Source organism: Babylonia areolata, chromosome 2, assembly GCF_041734735.1.
Source record: "Babylonia areolata isolate BAREFJ2019XMU chromosome 2, ASM4173473v1, whole genome shotgun sequence".
Lineage (NCBI taxonomy): Eukaryota > Metazoa > Mollusca > Gastropoda > Neogastropoda > Buccinidae > Babylonia > Babylonia areolata.
In genome coordinates this window covers 1,603,108-1,626,812 of record NC_134877.1, presented here as the reverse complement: position 1 = coordinate 1,626,812, position 23,705 = coordinate 1,603,108, and the positions used below count along the sequence as shown (strand labels likewise).

The 23,705-nt window shown below is 40.7% G+C and overlaps 1 protein-coding gene across 2 annotated transcripts in view; it reads right to left on the bottom strand.

The window, feature by feature from the left end:
• Window positions 1-1,614: 1,614 nt before the first annotated feature.
• LOC143296421 (poly(U)-binding-splicing factor PUF60-like) overlaps window positions 1,615-23,705 on the bottom strand; it is a 28,544-nt gene continuing 6,453 nt past the window's right edge. The window contains exons 3-14 of one of the 2 annotated variants that reach the window (XM_076608325.1): window positions 23,086-23,297; window positions 22,138-22,196; window positions 19,488-19,701; window positions 16,643-16,770; window positions 13,391-13,462; window positions 12,796-12,898; window positions 11,744-11,875; window positions 7,840-8,137; window positions 5,963-6,103; window positions 3,985-4,262; window positions 3,039-3,228; window positions 1,615-2,280 (exon numbers count right to left, since the gene is read on the bottom strand). In XM_076608325.1, the coding sequence (XP_076464440.1) occupies window positions 2,171-2,280; window positions 3,039-3,228; window positions 3,985-4,262; window positions 5,963-6,103; window positions 7,840-8,137; window positions 11,744-11,875; window positions 12,796-12,898; window positions 13,391-13,462; window positions 16,643-16,770; window positions 19,488-19,701; window positions 22,138-22,196; window positions 23,086-23,297 (1,937 nt within the window). In that variant the 3' untranslated portion in view covers window positions 1,615-2,170. Of the gene's footprint in view, window positions 2,281-3,038; window positions 3,229-3,984; window positions 4,263-5,962; window positions 6,104-7,839; window positions 8,138-11,743; window positions 11,876-12,795; window positions 12,899-13,390; window positions 13,463-16,642; window positions 16,772-19,485; window positions 19,702-22,137; window positions 22,197-23,085; window positions 23,298-23,705 lie in introns of both variants that reach the window. The other variant, XM_076608334.1, reaches the window with a different exon arrangement.

The window sequence follows — 23,705 nt, the reverse complement described above, 5'->3', positions numbered from 1 at the left end:
TCTTCTTGGGGCCTCAGTTGCACGCAAAATTTGGAGCACTTTCTATATTCCCCCTCTTTTTTGTGCTCTATAATATTACTCATCTGTGTCTGTACATCTGTTGAGCCTTTAGAAAAAAAAAATCCTACGCCTGAAACGACAAGCTTTATGTACCAGTAGCATCACCACTATCAAATACAGCTTAACACCAGCTTCCCCAAATCAGACCCCCTCCCGGGGTCTGCACTCATGGGGCACGGTAAAGTATGTGTAGTTAAACACCAGTTTTCCAATATCAATATGATTTTTCTTCTATATTTTCATTTCCGCACCCAGCCGCGAGTTCCCACCACCAAGAGAGGACGTGCTACTCCCCCTTCCACCTGCCTCGTGCTGGGACACCTTGGGAGGCGACGCTCGTATCCCTTTCCCCCCGGTCCCCTTCATGACCATTTTATCGGGACGAGCGTCCCCTCCGCGATCTGCGTCTGCAGACGCATCGCCGCGGTCCCTATCGGGAGAAATCATGAGCTCCGGGCCTGGGAGAGTCTCTTGCCGAGTATCTCTGCCAGCATCATGATCCCTGCCTTCGTAGGATGGCATACGAGGCATGGTACCGCGCATAAGCACCCAGCGAACAATTCGATCCCCAACAGAGAAAGGAAAGACAGGATCGACTCAGAGGTAGAAAAATACAAAGGAATCGAGGGGGCCGTGTCGAAACGAGTACACAGAATGTAAGAACAATATACGTGCAAGCCGCATACAACAAAATAAGGCCAAATGAAAACGCTTAATAGCCAATAAAAGCGTTAGACGAGACAGAGCGAAAACCTGACAAGATGGCGTGGAGAGCCTTGGCCAAAGGAATGATTCAGCGCTTATAGCTGTTAGAGGCGTTTGATTGGCTAAGAGCGGGCCAGACTAAGAGGGGCGTCTTTTCACTGTTAGCCGCGCGAAATTTGGCCAGAGCAAACCATAGGCCTAGTTTGCATCAGTTTGACATGGTACAGTATATGACACCAAAGGGGAAACGTTCTATGGGAGACAACTTGTGACATACACTTTCAAAGTCTGGACAAGAGTATTTCCCTTGTCTTAATCATGTGGACCCCCCGCCCCCCCCCCCCCCCCCCAAAAAAAAAAAAAAAAAAAAAATGAGGAGAAAAGAAAAGAGGCAAATATGAACTCAAAGGAAAAAATGTTCTTTCTCTGGCTCATGATTCTGGAGACGTGTGACAGTAGCAGCTGCTACGTATGTACAGTGTCAACAAAATACAAACATTTCTGCACAGTTTGTCACACTTAAAACTGCAAACAAATTTCTCTTTTAGAGATAATGAAGTATTCTGTATTTGCTGACACAGTTAAGAATCAGCAAGTGGATCCTTTTCGTGAGAAGCAAAAGCACCTTGACTTATTACCTTGAGTTATCAACCTTCATCCCTTTGACAAAACCAGAAAACCTAAAGCCAATCCTGCACAATCTCTCAAGCAGCTGGACACACTGCAGCCATCTTCTATCCAGGAGATGTACAGAAGCTACAGCAGCAGCAATAATTAAAAAAACAAAAAACAGTTTATGGATATGTATACATACACAGCAGGCACACACACTCCACCTTGACACCATTCTTCTAACTTTTCTTTTTAATTTTTGTCAACAACACCTGCAACGCTTGAGACTGCATGTGTCAATAAACATCATCTTTCTCACGCTCTCTCTCCCACAACACATCATCTTCATTTACACACTCCCATACATTCATCTTTTTTTTTTCTTTTTAACTTTCAGGAACAAGAATATTCAACAATGGCGTCTGATTTATCAATAACCATACATGCTCCTCACATAAACTTTTTGACCAATTTCAGTCTCTCAATATCTGAGGCACGAACTTGCATGCACAGACACACACATACACACGCATGCACGCACACACACAGATATACGAACACCGATGGCAACAGAACTGGTGACCTGGGGGTCCCAGGAAATGTGTTGTGCTCATGGTAAGTAGAAATACCCCAGTAGCAAGGAACTCAACAGCATCTTCAAACATTGGTGTACTTGCTGAACGCCATCACTCACCAACTGTTCACACTATCACAAGGGCTGTGTGCTGCAGTGCCAGCCCTCGCTCCTTTGATCATCACAAAGTCTTCACACATCGCACAACACCTGACTGTCTCATCCAGACAAGTCGTTTGCATTAAACATTTCCTGGTCATATTTTTCAGCTGTCAAAACCCTGCCTCCGAAGAACCTGCCATTCAATGCCGCAACTGCCTTTTCCACTTCTGAAACACACAAAGTAAAATTCTCTTTTAAATTCAACACAAAAAAGAGAGAAACTTTAAAAAGTGAACTCGTAGTCAACTGATAAATGAAACTATTCATCTTTTCTTCAGTAGTACTTTAATCAAATAAACTCAATACTTATACGGTTGAAAGATATGAACTCATTTGAATTCTTTATGTGTGCACAGGACATTATTTTTTGACATATACTTACCACAAATACTGACAGTTTTGCTTTTTTCAGTTTTAACAATCTGCTTTAAACGATTCAATTGAAACAAACAAAAACAAAAAACAGAAACAACATGTGTGGAGGGAGCAGAGGAAGTAGAAGGTAGTGGGAGGTGGGTGTGTGTGTGCGTGTGCATGTGTGTGTGTGTTTGATACAAGGCAGGTTCACAGATAAAATGAAACGAAGGATTCTGCTCATTTTCAGTATTCTTACCCCATAGTTGCTATCCCACCTTTAAGTACTCTGATATGTACAGAACACACTTTGATTTGGGAATAGCCCAGCTTTTATATAAAATAAAAAATAAAAAAATAAAAATAAAAAAACAAACCCACAATACCTACACACCTGTATACACACACACACACACACACAGAGCACACACATTGCACACATACACACACACACTCATACACACAACAAGCACAGCGAAATCACAATCTCTCCTCTGAAAGTGCCAAACTGTTGGGAAGAGAAAAAAACTGTCGGGAACGAGCAAAGAAAAAAAAAGTTGAGAAAACTCACCTTCCTGCTTTGAGAACTCCACAAAGATTTTGACAATGACTTCAGCATTCTCTTCCTCACTCTGCTTCTCCTGGTAGATGATGACCCGGTTGACTTTGCCAAACTTTTCACACTCATCAGTCACCTCATCCTTCAGGTCATCGTCCAGATCTTCAACCCCCACCATGTTGCGCAGCACCATCACAGTGCACTGAAACAGTCCATTCTGGGTACAGCACTTGTCAGACCCACATGTCAGTCCCACATATGTTAGACCAACACATATCATCACAGTACACACACACACACACACACACTGTTCTATGTACAGGAGCTGTCAATGTGTACCTGATTTTAAATCTTAAATTTCTGTCAAGTCCATGCAAAATTATTTCCTTCACATGCAATTACTTCCTCATTTCCCCCCTCATATTACAATATATATATAAAAAATAAAAAATCAAGCAAGCTGGTGCAAACTCCACATTTATTACCTAAATGACCATGAGAACCACAGCATGTAATGTTTGATGCAATTAACATACTTCCTAACCTTTCCACAATCTTCTTACAATTTTCCAACTGGACTTCGAAGTTTTAAACACCTTTGTGACAAAACAAGCTACAATACTAGGCTCTCTGGGTACAGAACATGCTTCATCTATTGGCAAATTCACTGAAAATAGGACATTCAGATAGGAAAAGGAAAAAAAAGATATGACAACTTTTACTCAAGCTCTTATTAGCATGATCAAATTTCAACAAGTGCAGACAGACTACATGAAGCTACTCTCCATGATGTCCTGTGTTGTTACGTATTCCCAGTAAGAAGACACTGTTTAATCACAACTGGTCAACAGAGTGTGGAGACTGCTGGCTTTGACTGACTGCCTGTCACCTTTAGGACTTGATTACCTGTCTGTCAGTGTCACCACTGCCTACAAGACAGCAACAGACAGCAGCTCACCTCTGCTTTTCTCATCAGTTTCTGCATGACCATGTGCCTGGCATTGCTGCCACTGATCTTCAGGTTTTCCTGCTGGGCCAGTGTCTGAGGCAGCTCCTCCTCTTTCTTCTCCTCCTCCAGCTGCTGCTGCTGTTGCTGCTGCTGCTGCTGTTGTTGCTGCTGCAGCATGGGCGGCAGGATCTGCATGAGGCTGGGGGGCGGGGCCTGGGCGGCCGCAGCTGCCGCTGCTTTCTGCTCCAGCATGTGGCGCAGACCTGTGGCCAGCACTGCAGCCGTGGCTGTAACGACAGGGAAGAGAAACACACCAAGTCACACACACACACCCGCAGCGACCTCCACCTTGCACTCACAACTCACACACACGTTCGCACACACACACATTCAAACACAAGCTTTCTCTCTCTCTCTCTCTCTCTCACACATACACACACGCTTCATACACCTCACACACACCAACACAACACACACACACATGCACTCATATCCACCCCTCTTTCATGCAGTCTCATATTTCTCATGCAAGCAAAATCATACAACAGCCATCCTCATTCGACCTGCAACAGTCTGACAAAGAACAAAGTGTCAGTACAAGACATGCAGACATCACAATCTCAAACATGATTCAGTACACGTGGCTGTGCTTGTGTGTTTCACTTTTCCCCCATAGCCTGGCCAGTCTCCTCTCACATGAACACAAGTTCACAACAGAAACCAGAGATGGGATGGAGAAATTTAACATTTCTCAAAGAAAGAAAAGAAAGTCATTCCAAGGAAAGCAGCATGTCCCTGCTCAGATCCAGGAGGAACAACCCCTGGTGTCAGTCAAGCCTTCAAGCAACATGATCTTTCCTCGACATAGTCACGGCTCAAAAACAGGTATCTAAATGCGCAGCTGTGTACCTCCTCACAAAGTGATTTACAAAACCAAACTTTTTTTTTCTTTTTTTCTTTTTGTCGCCCGAGTTTCAACTGTTTCCTGAAATCATTAATGACTTTGGCAACATGAACAAAGCTATTCCTAAACTTATCTATAAAAACTTACACAATTCATACATTCACTTTAAAATATTCAAGAAATGAAAATGCATACCATTACCAATGACAGAAAAATGTGTCTGTATGCGTGGGCATACACACAGTGCAAACATGTGCCTGTGTGTACTGCAGAAGAAGAAAAAGAACGCAGTGAAGTCAGTATACATGTTTGCGCAAAATGATGTCATACGGTTGTGTTCATGCTTACTTAGATCTTTTAAAAATAAGAAGTGACATTTGGTTTCCTAATGAGCACAATTTGATGAGAGGGAAAGAAAAAAGCTGCATGAGAAAAACCCGATTTTCAATGACTCGCGTCCTTTCCAAGTAACACCCAGCTATTTTCTTATAATTTCCAAGACCTCAAAGGACCCAGTACTGCTTCCAAGTTTCCAGGATGCCAAAAGATATATCACAGTATCTATTCTGACATTTCCCCCGCTCTCTCTTGACAATAAACGACTTCTTCCTTCTTTCTCGTAACATAAGCTGAACTGTGCGACAAAACTGCCCCACTTTTCTGAACATATTCAGAAGTATGCCAAAAAACCACATTTTTCACTTTCTTTGCTGATGCAGATGATTCAAAATAACTGGAAGCAAACAGTTTTCATCACTGAACAGCTCTGACATCTTCATCCGATACACGATAAACCCATTAAAACAAAACGTCAAAAGAAGTTGGACAGGCAATGGTAATGGAAATTCGTAACGCATGCACTGCGGGCAACATTAACTGCCTGTAAAATTTCTCAATGGATTGATAAATATCTCACAATCACACCGAATGGCATCCGTATTCCCTTCTCTTCCCACCCATCCTGAGAAATCCCATCTCTGAGGAACACAAAGAAAAAGAGAAGGGGAATGAACTCAAACACAAAAAGCCAACCCCCACAAGATGGAAACCATGACAAGCAATACAGTCAATATTGAAACATACCACCAAGGAAAGCACGAGGAGTGTTCATAGAAGATATCGCCTGAGCCATTGGTTGAGGCATCCGTTGCAGTAAATTTTGAGCCAGTTGGTTGTTAAACATTTGATTGTTGCCTTGAGGACCCAAACCTCTTCCCAAGATTCCTGAGCATAGGCAAAACACTTCACGATTACAGGTATCAGTGAAACAAAACTTTCCTGCACAGCAACCAAATATTAGAGCTAACTGCTTCCAGGACAAAGTCACACGATCACATCATTAATGTTTACTTTTCAAAGTTGCTACACCTGCCAAAGTTAGTATTATTATTATTCTGAGCATTTACACCTGATCTTAATCATCTGCTCATCAGCTTAAATACCACAAATATTTTTATCTTGCAAATCAAATGTACTAATTCTGCAACGGATGCCTTTCTTATTTGCGAGTCAAGGCTTAGTTATCTATCAAGATGAACGGTCTTTCTCAAAAGAGAGTAGAACAGGAAGAATGAAGAGCAAAGACGAAATGAGAAAGGCTATGTATGTGTGTTTTGTTTTGTGATAAATAATCCCACTGTCTGACCTACTACTGATTCCAACCTCTTCCAAACAGTTGGATTCCTGCTGGACAACCACAAAAATTACTGTGCACTAAAAATAAAAAATAAAAATACCCAAAAATTGTTTTAAAGGAAAGAGAGAAAAAAAAATAAAAGAAAGAAAAAGACTGAAATAAATGCTGGCAACAGCAGAAGTGACATAATATCATGTGGGAACCTTTCAGCATTCTTACAATTATAATTATCTTGATTAACGTTTGATGTGTGACTGAATGATTTTTGCCCAAATGCTTGGCCTGTATCAGAGATTGACATAAGCTTACAGTTAAGCCAACAGCAAGGTGAGAGCAAGGTAAAGTTGTATAATTGTTTCTCCACTGCAATGGGAATATATTTTCAAATTTTGTGATGGGCAAGGACTCTTAAACTAGGAAGCAAGATTACACTGGCTGCAAGTGCTGCAGACTTGGGGGCTGTTAGCCTTTGGGGAATATCCAAGTGCCGACTGTGCTAAAGCCTTCTTGGCTTAGTGTGGATTAATTTGGGCAATACACTTATCTCTATAATTCTAGCCCTAATAGTTGATACAGCAGCTGGCTCCTCTGCTCTTCTGATGGTCGTAGCCGGGGACGCAACTGTCATACATAACTGAATTATCAAATGTGATAAAATGTACGTTACTGCATTAACATTTAATGATGCGGAAGAAAAAAAATCAAAACTTGTTAAATATGATTATAATTTTTATCTTCTTTAACCACATCCAACACACTTCTCTCTGATACCTTTCATACATTACATCAAATGGTTCAAAGTGATTTACATGAATTTGTCAGTGTGTTGGCTGGGTCTGACACCAATCATCGTGTTTTATTCATTGTAATATAATTTATTAAAACTTATTTGTCATTAGCATCAACCTGTTGGCTTGATCATAGCGTGAAATTAATTCAGAGAGAAACAGTTATTTGCTTGTTTTAATTCTTTCGCAAGATGTAAATATCAAACCAAAAAGACCAATCCAATCAGATCTGAATAGGACTTGTTTTTAACACTGGTATAAAAGAAAATGATACCAACTTTTAACAGGTTTTTCATTTGCTCTCAAAAAGGGTCCCTTTCTCATCCCAACTTGTGCAACATTATTTCACGATCAAGATCCAACAAACTAACGGAGATTTGGCACTGAAGCCCTGTAAGGTCTACCCTACAAAGATTGATGAGTGGCAAGACAGCAGGGCAGGGAGGAGAGAAACAGAGACCAGGCCAGGCCCAGGGGCCACACAGCTCCACAACACAAGCACAGCCGGTGCCCTGCCTGAGGACCCGGCCCCTCACCAGCACTGGTGGTGTTGATGGGCGGAGGCATCACGGGCAGGCCCAGACCCGGGGTACCGGGGCGCAGTGGTGTCAGCAGGGAGGCTGCAGCCTGGGGTGTCATGGGCATGCCCCCGGGGCCCATGATGGGGTTGGGCAACAGGTGCTGGGGGTTCTGCAAGGGATTGCCCGCAGCCGCTGCAAAGGGGGCTGTCACTGCGGTTACGGAGGCCGGGAGGGGCTGAGGGGGGCCGGACATGGTGGTGGAGGACATCATGGAGGGGCCGCCCAGAGGAGGCATGGCCAGGCCTGGGGGGCCCTGTTGAAAACATATACCTCACACTGTCCATCCATGGTTAGACACTGCTTGTGTGTACATTTCTCCCTCCCTCCCTCCCTCCACACCTCACACTATCCACTCCATGGTTAGACAATGCTGTGTGTAAATTCTTCTCCCTCCCCCCCCTCCACACCTCACACTGTCCATCCATGGTTAGACACTGCTTGTGTGTACATTTCTCCCTCCCTCCCTCCACATCTCACACTATCCACTCCATGGTTAGACAATGCTGTGTGTAAATTCTTCTCCCTCCCCCCCCTCCACACCTCAAACTGTCCATCCATGGTTAGACACTGCTTGGGTGTACATTTCTCTCTCTCTCTCTCCACACCTCACACTATCCACTCCATGGTTAGACATGGCTTTGTACATGCTATCGCATCCCCCCCCCCCCTTGCCCCCCAGTTCCCATTATCTATTTACATGCAGACTGGTCCAAACACATTGAACAGCCATGCCTACACTCACTGTCATAGCATTTCCCCCACACAGCCATGTCTTCACTCATACTATCATAGTCCCAGTGGCAGCAGAACGACCACATGGAATAAATTTGTCAGGATGGCTTGTGGCCTTCCCACAGAAGATGCCACACTGCAAACAATATACTTCTAAAGTTTTCAATTTGGACACTGATTATTTCACATTTCTGCAAGTCTTTTTGTTCAATTGTTCTGCAGATTAATTTTAAAGCTACAACAAACTTTTTTTTTTTTTTTTTTAACAGCAAATAAGCCACTTAAGACTTCTACTTGTTTACATTCCCAGTGGCACATTGTTTATTTCACCTTTAAAAGTATCCCACACAGCAAACCAAGACACAAAAAGCATACTGTCTGAAAAAACAAGAAAAAATGTGGAGTGCTTCAGGAAATAACATATATATTGGAACATTTTGTGAAATACAAGGTACTCTAAGCAGACCCGCCAAAAGTAATAATTATGTGGCAGCCAAAAAACATCCACCAAATGGTATCACCCCATGACATTCACAGAACTATGAACAATCCTGCTGAAAGCAACACATTTAGGTGGACCACGGCATAGGTTTTTCACCAAAAATCATTAAAAAACGTGTTTTGGGATTATACTTGTATTTGGTCAAACAATGTCTCTTCTTTGCATTTCTGTCAACCATTTTGCTCAATTTGACCGATTTCATTGCAAATAAAATCATTTTCTGACCTGGGTGTGTGTGAAGTTTGAGCGAATGTGACAAAAAACTCGAAGTTTGCATCGATTTGGACAGCCTGGTGCTCGCGATCTGGTTTGGAAACCCCATCTTGTTTGGTATCAGTGTGAAGGTCATTCACCGGTCTGTCTTCTCATTGCAATTTCCTGTGGAAAATTCCACTCACGGAAACACACGAAGAGCAAATCCGAAGGAACCCGAGAGGCATTTTTTAGGGGTTGTGGCTGAGTCGAGGTTTCTGATTGGCTTGTCGGAGTAAAAAAATAGCCCATTGGCCCAATCGGTCATGTGACTTTTTCCAAGATGGCGTCTGTTTTCATCACGGTTTCAATCGACACACCAGTTGCCTAAGATTTTGATCGAAATTTTCTACTAAAAGTCACGGACAATGCCAAGACACGCTGGAAAGAAGTTTAGGACTGTCTTTGCATTCGGCAAAAAGAAGAGAAAGCGAAAGATTACAACACAAGCTGAAAAAAAGTCTGCCGAAACAGCGACCGACTTAGCGGTGCCTTCGACATCGACCGGCGTCAGTGAAAGCACGCCGCTTCTCAGTTCGAAGAGAAAATTGGACGTTTTCACCAGAAAACGTGTGTACGGGTGACAGTGACTCCAGTTCAGACGAAGAACCACCGTCAAAAAAAAGTGCATCAGTTCCCGAAGTACAACTTCGCTCGGGACAGCCACAGTCCTCACAGAACATCATCGTTGATGTGTCAACATTGGACTGCTTGGTGTCGTCAGTTCATTGTGGAAAATGCATATCAAAGGTATGTGGAAAATAATATAATAGTCTACAGATATATAATATTTAATAAATATAATATAGTATTCTATTTTATTTCATGAGTTTTTGTTTTGTTTCATAGCAAAAAAAAAAAAAAAAAAAAAGAAAGAAAAAAAAGCCATCTGAATACCTTTCTTCTTCTTTTTTTGTGAGCCCATTGATTTACTTCTTTTCTTTTTTTTCATTTTTTTTTTTTCAAGTTCTTTGATTTTTGTTTTCAGAGGCAGTTTTTATTTTTCTCAAGTATTGAAATACTTTTCCAAGTAATATTTCTGTAGATTTTTACTGAGTCTGCCATACTGTCAGTGTGTGTGTATGTGTGTGTGTGTAAAAAAAACTGTCAGTCTGAGTCTCTTTATTCTCTCTTTCTTTTCTCTCTCATTCTTTTCTCTTGTCCTTCAATTCACACAATTATATTTTTTTTTCAGGTCTCTATATTTGAAGATGAGACAAAGAGGATGGGGTCAGCATGCAGTCGGAGGTGAGGTGTGTTTCTGTGGCGCTGTGATTCCAGGGGCACACAGACCATGACACTGAAGACGGGTGCCTGCTGACAGGTTCCTTGACATCAACCGTGCCTGTTGCTGTGCTCTGCAATGGGATGGCCAGACCCGGGGTACCGGCCAGTGTTCATGGGAGGTGATGCAGCCTGGGCAGCAAACCCGGGGCTCCATACAAGAAACAGGTGTGGGGTTGCAAGAGAGCCGCGCACCCCTGCAGAAGGGCCAGTCACGGGCGGGAACGAGGCCGAGATGGGGTCTGAGGTGGGGCCGACATGATGATGAGGAACATCAATGGAGGTGAAACAGTGAGAGTCAGGAACGGAACATGGCGGGCCTGTGAAGAAGTATACGACCCCAAGGAGCATTTTGTGTACAATTCAGTACTCTGCCTCAACAACCTCACTACCACCAGTTAGACTAATGTGTGTAAATTCCCCCCCCCCCAAATGTTCATTTTAACACTGTTGTGTACATTTTTCTCTCTTAACTCCACTATCACTATGGTTAGACATGGCTTTGTACATGCTATCATCCCCCCCCCACTTGAAGGTTTTTCTTTACATCAACTGTTGAACTTCTGCTGCAGTGTCGTCATTGCCCCACAGTAGCAATGATACAGTAAATACTTATCATAGAATTAGGCACCTGAATGTAACAATGTGTAATGTAGTGCAATGAACTTGTTAGAAATCTCTACACTTCATATTGGACAATAATGCAGTTTCCCAGTGTAAAAAGCAGAACTATGACCCTTCTGAACCCCTGCTGACTGATGCAACAATCCATTCACGGTTAAGTAGGTGTAATTAAACTGTATTTTATTAATCCACATCTAATGCTTGCGCGTGTGCATGTGCGCGTGTGTGTGTGCATGAATGCTTGCGCGTGTGCGTGCATGCATGTGTTTGCACGAGTGTATACATGCGTGCATGCATGTGTGTGCTTGTGTGCAACATGTCCTACTGATATGTTATTAATAGAACAGCATGTTATAGGCCTGAAAATGCTGTGTGTGAGATTAAAAAAAGAAAGAAAACAAAAGCCTGTGCTATTATCATCACTGATAAGTACTGATAGTGCACACAAGGCTGACTGGAACTGACCAAAGAGGAAGGCTGCTGCTGAGCATCCATGGCCTGAATCTTGGCCGTGGTGGCAGCGATGGCCACAGCGGCTGCTGTGGGCATGCTGGATGGTGTGGGGGTGGGAGTGGCTGTCTCTGGTGGAGTAATCGCCTGCAACACACAACGCTCCAATGCTCTATCTTCCTGCACAGCCTTCATGTTGCACATGCTCTAACACCACAGGCATAACGAACAGGTTTCATCCGTTGAATGATATAGGAAATTCAGAATGTGGGATCATAACTAAATATTAAAAATGTTACATGTTTGTCTGAGTGTGTATGTGTGCGTACCTGAAATCTGTTTGAATGACACAGGAAACGAATAATGAGTGCCCAATGGCAGCCGTCAGTTGGCTCTACCCAGGTAGGCAGCCTGTTGTGTAAATGACCCCAAGTTTGTAAAGCACTTAGAGCTTGGTCTCTGAACGAGGATAGGCGCAAAATAAGTATCCATATCAATCAATCAGTCAATCAACTCCACAACTTTTGTTTCCTCTTGCTACAGCCATTGTCAGGCATGTGTATCTGCAGCGCAGTTGTGTAGTCCATACATAAAGCAACAGATCTATCAAATATTTCCTTCTGTCACACAACAACGAAAACAAACATTATCATTTCTGATCAACGTAAAACCTGTCAAAATGTTGTACAGACTTCAATAACCATCTATCCGTCAAAACTTTTATGCACTTTTAAAGTATTGGTGCTATCTGCAGTCACACAACCTACTATGGGTGTGTCGGTGTGTATGACTGTGCACACAAAACATCTGTGGCCTGTGTGCACTATTTGTCAAATGATCTTAGTTAATCACTGTAAGTAATTCTAATACTGTATGAATTTCGGTCTTAACTGTTGATCTTAGATCCTTAACTGCCGATTCCCAACACTGCAAAAAATGCCCATGTCTGCCCATGTGTAACACTGAAAAACAATTCAACCAATAACATGGTCTTCATATTGTCACAAAATGTCAAAAACAAATCTACCTTTCCTCAGACATAATGTCCAAAATAGCTCCCAACTCACCTTGCCAACCCGCAGATACTGCCCACCCAAATCAAAGAGATTCATCGATGTCACTGCATCCATCTGACTTTGGTGTGTTTCATATTCTATAAATCCGTAGCCTCTGAAACACAGCAACAACACACATATAGCCACACAGCTGCCAACCTTTCAGACTCCAAATTCATACTCTTGCTGGATGCAGGGTTCAGGGGATGGGGGGCGGGGGTGGGGGTGGGGGGAGGGGACATAGCTCAGTCACGTGCATGCAACTGAGGTGAAGAAAATGGGTGAGGCAGTTCTTGTTCACGTCATCAGACAAGACAAAGTACATGACTGCAACCAGATTCTCAACTCTGTGGGCAAATTATTTTCTTACAATGAATGGTAGAAACTAGGGACTTTCTGGAGACAACTTTCATGCCCTGATAAAGACAAATGCAGTTATTTACATACTGCCATCAGTTCTGCTTGGGGTTATGAAGCAAATTTATATATTTAAAAAAATCCTCTGTTAAAGAAAATCAGCCTGTATGTGCATTTGAATTATCAAAGTCCGTTGATATTTCTTAACACATTCATACTGCAGATCAGCAAAAAGACAGACAACACTCACTTATGTTTTCCTGGCCTGGTTGGATCTGAAGCTAGTTTACAGTTCTTGATCTTGCCAAATGCTTCAAATACGCTGAAATACAAACACACAGAAATCAATGCTAAAATACCATCATCATTTAGAATAGTGTACTCTAACTCAAACATAACAAAAAAACAAAAAACAAAAAATTTGAACACAAACACAGCAGAACGATTAGAAAATTCACAACGTAACCATGTTAATATCCTTTTGCTAAATCAATTATGAAACAATAAAAATCAGACAAGGAAAATGCAAGGAGAGGATCAAAGTTTCAGGCAACAAAGTGAGTCAGAAAAGACAGCACTGTCTTGCAACACCACCAAACTGTCTCCACCAAAAGCTGCATGAAAAGCACTTACACACGAACACAAATAAATCAATGCTAACAATTCCAACTAACATATGCAACAAGATGAAAATATGCCTTACACAGCTAAAAAAAAAAATTATTAAAAAAAAAAAAAAGATAAAAAAAAAAAGTTTCATGTGGTTCACATAAAAGCACAACCAACTGGTCCTACTGAGCTGCAGTTCAGAACAATCAAACAACCTTCACCAAACCAACACCCCAGCCCTCAACAACTGGACTTTAACCCACTGACTGCAAACACTTTTCGAGGTCAGCTGTATTCCATGTGCTGAGGAAAATATCTCTGGTAGTACTATGCACCCTTAACCTGCTGTAGGGCCTCCACTTGTGGAAATTTATGCGTGACATTACACTGATCGATGCTCAAATTCTTTCACAAAGAACACGCAAAAGAAGGACTCTAGTTGTGATTTCTTCATCATTTAAATAATAAGATACTTATTTTGAGAAGATTTCTTCAAAGAAAATCACATGCACTCAAGTAAAAAACAAGCAAGAAAAGGAGCAGTTAACCTCAGTCTCCTCTTCATTAGAATTACCTTCCTTGGTTTCTTCTTCTTCACTGTCCACATTATTCACAATTCCTCAAGCACATCCAAAGATGACAAACGTTGAAAAAGACCGAGTCCAAGACTGTTGTGGCATTGCCATTTTGAGGAAGACTGTTTTCAATTTTCAAGAATAAAAATTGATTTCGCAAGACCTGTATGACTCAGTGATTTGGAAAAGGAAAGCAAATCACTTGAATGAACCTTTCCAAAGCCTATCAACAGCCTGTGGTTTCCCCTCTTCTAAAATATGTACAAACGTTTGATCAATTGCCTATGTAAATGTAAAGGAGACCGGCAAAACAGAGGTCTCCAAGATCTCCATTAACTTAAGGTAGCGCTAGGCGTAGATTTGGGGGTATTTTTGTTTCTCAACTTCTAAGTAATGTATCACTCTGAAATTTGGCACAGAGAGAGAAGACATCAAAGGTATGCCACACACCAATTTTTAAGTAAACAGCTTGACTAGAATTAAAGTTATGAATATTTTTAATGTTCTGAAGGGTAGCTCCATTTCGCAGACTAGATCTCATAGAAGCTGCCTCTCTGAGAAGTGTCTGATATAACAGAGTTTCACTTCAGTGACCAGAGAGTGCAATTAACACATGAAAGCTTTGGTAAAAAATTTATAATGTTCACTCACCACTCAATCAAAAAGGGTGTTTTTTCAGTCGCAATGACAGTTCACATCTCACACATGTAGCAAGTAAAGTAATTGAGATAGAATGTCCCTGATAGTCTTATTGCACTCAGCAGCCATTTTTACATTAGTACACAAAATTTGGTGTCATTATGCTGATGGGAAGTGTGTGTGTTTCGTTGCACAAATATGCAAGTCCACGAAAAATGAACGTTTTGAGAAAATTGCATTTAAAGTTTGGTCTTGTCTCTCCTAGTAGACCAAGACACAAAACAGGTAAATTTATACACAAATATTTTTTTTCAGGTGTCTGTTCATAACATAAAAAGAAAACAAAAACAAAAAAGAAAGCTGTTTTGGTGTTCAGAACAGTCCTGCCCCATACAACTCTCCTCCTCGTTCACACCGCTCTTGATGTTCTCGATGCCGGATTGTCTCAATTTTTTGCCTCCTTCCTTTCTCTTTTCCTGATGTTTTTCTTGCTGCTGACTGCACTCTGGAAAAAAAAAATTGGTATGTGTTTGTGTATACATGTATGGGAGAAGAAGAGAAAGGTGAGAGAGAATGTGTGTGAGAGTGACTTTTTTTTGGGGGGGGGGGGGGGGGGGGAGCATGCACACACACACACACACACACACACACACACACTATAAACATCCACACACTCCATCACACATGTAAATCACAGGAGAGGGAGAGAGAGAGAGAATGAATGTGCATGTGTGAGAAACTGACTTCACACACACACACACACAACTTCAACATCCAAACACTCCATCACACATGTAAACCAAGAGAGGGAAGGTGAGAGAGAGAGAGAGAGAGGCAGAGAAAGAGACAGAGGGTGGGGGAGGATGTCAGATAAACAAACTTACCGATTCATTGCATGACGGGCAGTGGAGTTTAGATGTCTTGTTTCGGTTTCCAAGGGGGGTGGGGGGGGGGGGGGTTAGTGCTTGCCTTTGTCTGCAAAGTGCTGACTTGCTGAGCACTTTTCCCACCTCTCCGCCGCTTCCTAAACTTGTGGAGGGCCCTAACTTTAACTTTTCTTTCCTTTGTCATTCTTATCTTTTCAAAGATTGCTAAAATAATCCAAAATTTATAGTTGTTGATCGATCTGAATAGACACAGATAGCAGACGCTTTGCAAACAGGAAGTCGTTTGAGAGCCAATGATAAAGCTCAGATCGGCCACGTGACTGAACCGGCCAATCACTTCACCAACAACAAGCAAGCCAGTAACCCACTTTTAGGCCCTGGCAGGCTGGCTGTGTAGGAATTTTCCTATGCTAATTAGGCTCATGGTGAAGGCCGTTTCTTCCTCTCTAGTTCAGTAGGTCACAAGCCTTGCTTCATGGCGTCGTAGCAACGGTAGGCGCGATTGAAAATGGGCAATTTTTGGATGCATTCGATCTTTTTTTCACAACTTTCTCTCACACCCACTCACTAAAACAGCTAAAAACACACACTTTGAGTAATAATTCAAACAAAACACACACATGTAAGGCTTTATGAAACATTATTCTTGCAAAATTCACAACAAACACAAAACACATTTTTTAATGATTTTTGGTCAAAATTCTACCCCTAGTGCTACCTTAAGGGATGTGGCAATAAAGGGGTAAAGGACATTTTGCCAACAGGTCGTTAAAACTTCACTTGAAGGCCCACCTCTGAATGTCGCTCTCTGAGAGGTCGAGGTGTATGGAGGCCACGTAGATCCTGCAGTAGTGGGTGGCTTCGATGGCCAGCTGTTCGATGATGGGCTGGGCCTGGGGCATGTTGCTGGGCCGTCCCACCTGTTGACACAGCCGCACCACCCCTTTGTCTACACTGACCTCTCACAGCCCAACCTCCACCTCCACTCAACATTCCTCTCGTAACAGGTTTTTTTCTGGTTTTATTTTCTCTCTTACAAATGTCTTACCGCTAACTGTCTGTGCTTTTGCATCTTTATCCACTTTAACATTACAGCACTGAGAGGGAGTGATATATGGTTGATGGGAAAAAACAAATTCTGTGCTACTTTATCATATGTATCAAAAACATTTCTCTCCACTTACTAAATCATGGTGAATGTTATGTTGCATGGATGATGTTGTTTGTTTGGGCTTTGTTATTGCTGTTGTTTTCGGTTACTGTTTTCGGTTACTTAAATGTCGTGGCAATTTTGACACCTGTGCTGTGTACAGTATGACCATGACTCAAGTTGCTCAACAAGAAAGGAAAAAGAAAAGTATAATAAATAAATACATACATAAGCAAATGATAAGCAGTAGTTGATCTCAACAAGATAAATTTTGCTATCTGGCTCAAGTAAAATATCACAAATTGGTATTTCATGGTGTGCTCACACCACATTGTGAGCCATAAATCCATGCACTCTGATTATCAACATACCTCCTTAACATTTACAACAGAAAACTGCTTGTTTGGGCTTCTTTCTTTTTTTATAAACAAAAAACATATATATGTTTCTGAAAAAAAGTAACATTTTAAAGCCAATAATTTACTGTCACTACAATTTCATGAGACAAACAAAGTTTGTAGGTAGGGACTATTTATGGCACACCACAAACAAGTAAAATCATATGTTCTTTCAGTAGTGATTCATAAAGCTTTACATGACTGCCAAGCCATTTTTACAAGTTAGTTTAACAAATACATATCTTGCCCTTGGCCAGCAAATGTCAGGCCACTGAAAATATATAGATGGGTACGTGTTTGTTTCTCAGCTCTGTGTTGAAACCTTTAGTTACTTCACTAGAATACTTCAGAGCCACTGATCAATCTTCAAAGAGAAATGAAATGAAAAAGAATAAAAGAACCTACACAGAGCACTTAAGAGCAAACTATCATGGTAAACCAATAACCATGAGAAGTTATCTCTCACTTACTACTTGATCTGTATCTACAAGGAAACATACCAAGTATAATTCAAAGATTTTTCACAGGTGAACTCATGGAAAAACATTAAAGCCAGTTCTACCAACATTTTATCAGTAAAACACAGCAACATTTCCATGTCCAGGCAAACCCAATAGATGATATGGCAAAGTATTACAAACGCCTCACTTTGCACTCGGCAAGCTGAAATGAAACAAAAAAGAGAAAAACAACCACACACATTTTGTGCAACATCATTCACGTTTGCACAAAACAGCATGACAGCATCAAGATTATAACAACCTAACCAGATACTGTTTCTTTTAAAAGAAATAATTATAAATAATGTCATTAAAAACCATATTTTCTAAACCATATGAAGCATATTTCAGCACATTCCTGTTACCCCCTTCTCCATCAAAACCAATTATCTATTCAGTTGTCAATCTCATGTAATTCTGTTAGCTCTTTGTTTCTGTTACTATTAACTTTGCAGTGTTTCTATTGCCTCCTTCTTGCTACAGTCATAAAAAGACACTTTTTTAAACAAGCAATGAGCACCTTCTCAATGAAATGTCTCTCAGACAAAACTAGTTTCACTCCACTGGAACAACTAAAAATACAACAACAACAACAACTAAAAGGAAATTCTTCAATAAATACATGTGTGTGCAATTGTGTGTCTTTTTATTTCTGCAAAACAATTTCTTAATAATCAAACAGGCTCAGGAACCCATTCTGACAGCATCTTTAAACTCTGCATCACATTTTTTCCAGAATATATGTGGGCAGAGATTTGACTGTCAATAAGATATTTTGTATTGTAAATATGACAGCTCAGCTCCTGTTGTCCATGTGTGCATACAAATTACTAGTCTATATTATCATGCACAATAGCTTACATGTAAAAGCATGTGTGCACAACTATTAAACCAAACCAATTTTACCATAACAGATCTGAAGCATTTGAATATCCATTAATAAAATTCAAGTTGTGTTTTTTTAAACACACTCAAGATTTTTTTGGGTATGAAATAGACATCACTACATCCCTGATGATCATCAATGTGTGTGTGTGTGTGTGTGTGTCTGTGCGTTTGAGCGTTTGAGAGAGAGAGAGAGACAAGACAGAGACAGAGACAGAGTATGACTTACCCTTCCCCTGACCAAGAAAAACAACAACAAAAAACGAACAATTCCAAACAGTTATGTCACAAACTTTCACCCCCATTGCAGAACAATACACACATTATACTTTGCTGAAAAACCTGGAATTTTGTAAATCAGGACTTCAGTCCAGTGTTAATTCATTTCAAAATGGTGACGTTATGCTTCATTTGTTGTTCAGTATTAGTGTTTGGCACAAAAGGCAACAACCGTCTACAAGAGAGGGACAAAAGTTCTGACACAAAAGGCCCATGACATAAACTGCTCTCCTACTGCTGTACTTCAATCTAAACCCTGCATCTGTGAATGATATCACCTTCTGTGGAATAAGTTACCTTTTGTACATCACCATAGTTACCATTCTGGTGATAAAGGCCTTTCCATGGCCACACATTACTCTACTTTCAAACTGAAGAATGGAGAAAAAAGGGAAAATCAGTCGAAATATACAAATAGCTCCCACCTTGATATTTCTGCCGCCAATCATAACGCCATTCATCTGCTCGAGGGCCAGCTGGGCAGCCTCTGGCACCTCGTATTCGATGAAGGCGAAGCCCTTATGTTTGTTCGTGATCGGATCCCAAGACAGATTGACACTTTTGATCGGGCCAAAGGGAAGGAAGGCCTGTTTGATCGTGTCTTCTCTGATCTCAAAATTGATACTGCCTACATAGATCCTGCAAAGACACACATACAAGAACAAGGCAAACCACAGTTAGTTTGTTCAACCAGTGACCATTAAACACTTTTTCAACAACATTATTCAAACTAACAACAACAAAATAACGATAACAAAATAACAAAAACATGTTTACAAATCATTACATTTATTTTTACAAAATGTTTTCCCAAGCGTCTATATCAAGTTTTTATCAAGTAAAAAGAATGCTCACATTTGAACAACATCCTGATGATCAAGAACACGTATTTCATCTCGTCACTATTGGTAAGGGGATGTGGAGGAGATTGCTGAGAAACAGTCCTTGCCTACATGAGTTGTGAATAAGTTATGAAGTTTCCTAAATAACTGATCTAAATAACATCAAATTTAATTTCTACAAGCTGAATCGAACTACCAGACTAGTATGTGTATATGTATATATATGTATATAAATTCATCTTAATGTAGTTTTCATCAACTGCTTGAAAATGGCGGCTCTGCAGAAAATGTAAGCTAATCTCTCATCATGTACCAATGGTGTGTTTAAAATAGTTCTTTACTGCATAGGATTATAACAAGAGGTACGTTCACTGATTTGCAAGAGGGTTTGTGTGTTATTATTACAAATGGTTGTATCCAAAGTTTCTGAACAAGCCACATCTCTACCTGTAAAATTCTCAACAATAACAAGTCAGAGATATAAGTAAAACTGGCTTCTATAACATCTGTAAAATTCTGTTATTTATTTCACTGCCAGTATAAATATCCTTTTACAAACTTTGCCCATGCTTATGAGGCAGTGATACTACAGTCAGCCCTATTTGACAATAATGTTATCTGGCTAATAATGAAATGCTGCATGAAATTTTGAAAATTCCAGATTTTCCAAAGGAAACTGGATGCTTGACAGAAACTGCAAATGATTCATTACAAGATCAAACACCCTCAGCTTTTTGTTCTTTCCCACAGTGATGAACAGACATCCAAACGAAAAGAATTCAAAATCAAAAATGAGTATCTCTGCAGTCAACAACCTTATTATTTCTATTTTTTACATATCACATTTTTTTCAGTATGTTCTTTCAGTTATTTCTAAACACTGTCACACAAAATGTCATCCGCATTTTTCAAGAACTGGCAGTGATAAAAATTTTTTAAAAGTCAGAAAGAAAGGAAAGAAAAAAATAAATGTAGCTTTGTAGAATGTATGTGAACTGATCTAAATATGACAGTCTGAAGGACTGTAAAATCTCCTGCTGAATGATTTTACTTAACCTTATAACACAATGTGAATCAAAATAAGGAAAAACACACACAACCAAGTCTGCCTTGATATGAGACTAAATCAAACCGTTATGCGTGCACTGACAAATTCTGTAGAAAAGGTGAAGGGTGGATTAAAATCTTCATATATGATGGGAACATGTCGACTGTGTGCACACACACTCTGCAGAAAAGATGAAGTGTACACACAAAACATTGTCAAGGCAGCCCAAGCAACAGTCACCCTGAAACTCAAGAACACAGAATAAACTCATACCAAATTTGCATTTCACTTTGACCCCTTTCAACAACCCCACTCCCTCTTTTGTCCTCCAATCTCACTCTTCAGCCCTCTCTTTTCAGATGATCTTCCCACCTTTCAGTCTGACGTAACATTTTCATTCAAAGCACCATTTTGCACCACACATACTGCAGTCTGATAGAAAAAGTACATTCTCCTTTCAAACAACGAAACAATCACAGGAAGCTTGCAGGATTATCATCAAACACTTTCTGAAGAAAATGCACCAGTTTGGTAATGAAGTAACAAAAAAAAGTCAGATTTCTGATTCTATATCTCAGACTTTCAAGCATTATTTCCACATTGCTAGATTGACATGCAGTCTGCTGAGACAACAAAAAATATATATAATAAAATAAAACAAAATGTTTTTGAATGCGAGCTGCTGCTCTACAGATGGCTACACCTCTGCAATCCTCTAGTCATTGATTCAATTGAAATAACTGCAGTTCACCTCACTGCATTAAGATTCTACCAGCAGTTACACAAGCCACAGGTGACACTGCTCCTCAGCCAACCAGCAGACTCCAAACCTCCACTGTTTATGCTATAAATAAAATTAAAAAGCATCAATCCCTGACTTTTCCTCAGAAATTAAGCAAAACTACATCATGATGAATGCCTAGTCTTTGTATGCACATACACAACAGCACTGACACCACAATGATAGAAAAAAGAAACTGGAAGAAAACACTTGAAGTGAGTTTACACAATGAACACTTCATGAAAAAAATACTTTATGAGAAACACCAACGGTAGTACTTCCAATACAGTGTACGTTTACAAACAACAAGAACACAAAGAACATGACATGGTATACAGCATGTGCAATGTCACATCACACTTAAATCAACAGACAACCAAAACTTGGAATTAATCACCACTTACCGACACATAAGGGCTAAAGCTTGTTGTCTTTGAACAGTGTTCTGGAAATTCTGCATTTGCTGGAAATACACAATAGAGAAAGAGAAAAACCAAGAGGTCAGTAAAACAATACCATGACCATGGAACGGGATACTGAACAATGGAAGCTAGCCTTTACTGACTGACAAAACAGCAAAGCCTGGCTTTGATAACCACTCTCTGGCAATGATCTGTAACAGACTTAAAACAAAACATAGAATAGCGTACAGCCACAGTTTTAAAACAGCAACATGACTCATAGCACATCTTCTGTCAAATCTGAGCAAGAGGGAAGGGTGGTGAGTCTATCTGTACAGACAGCTATAGCCATTTGGCAAACATGACAATGTAACTTATAAAATACTGAAACCAGTACAGTCAAGGCATAGAGAGGTCTATCAAATATTATAACTGTATGATTTTTCAACCAACTGGCCTCCTGTATCATATCCAGGGCAGTCTGTGCTGTCACTTCAAATGAGATGGTGAACAAACTGCTGGATACTGTTGTCTTAACAACGTTGTTCAAATCTCCAAACCAACATTCAAACTGTCTTATCTCGAAAGATGATGACAGGGTACACCATTAAATAATGAATACATTACAGGCCTGTCATATAGTCTTAAACCTCAATGGATCTCACCCTCAACATACAACAAAGTTAATGTGTAGTCTTTGGGTCTTCATGTCCTGTTCTCATGGTGACCTTAGTTTCAGTTTCCCATTCTCTTCCATGCCTTAACAATAAGTGAACAGAACCTCCGACAGCCACCCAGACAAAAAAAAATTTAAAAAAATCAATGTTTCATCATTACAAGCATGCATCTCTAAATCAGTGCTATGTATACAAGCTTCTCAGCCACCCACCCAGACAAAAAAAACAACAATATCTGTATCATCAGTACACTGTATGCAGGGTTCCAACCCACCTGCTGTTGATGCTGGATGGTCTGGCGCACCAGTACACTCTTGATGCTCTGCTCCATGGCGTACTTCTTGGCCCTCTTGACGTCCTCTTCCTGTGACGACGACAGCTTGGGGGGGGAGTAGGGCTTGACGTCCCGCTTGGCTCCTGGCCCCTCCACCACCTGGCCATCCTGGTCCAGCTGCGGCCCCGTCTCCACCACCAGGGGGCGTGCCGCTGAAACGTCCACAGCCTCTGTCATCAACTTCTCCTGACACTGGGTGCCATCTGTCTGCTTCCCTCAACTATGTCTAGCACTCAGACCTCACATTAATAGTCCTGACTGCATGACAGTACAACACTCTCCCTCACTATCAGCTGATTTTAGTGGAAATGACAAAAAAAACCATATGCAAGTCTGACTCTTGGAGGTGATGATGATTATTCATCATCTGCTAAAAACACACAATCTTATGTTGGATTTGCCAGTAAAACCGGAGGCAAAATGATTATTTCTGACAGGATATTAAAATGAGGCCTGTTTGTCTGCCTTCTTTTCTTCTGTACATCGATTCCATATATCAGAAAATGTATGGGTTTTCCAAGGCAAACATAAAATTTATGACTCACAGGTCTACAATTTTA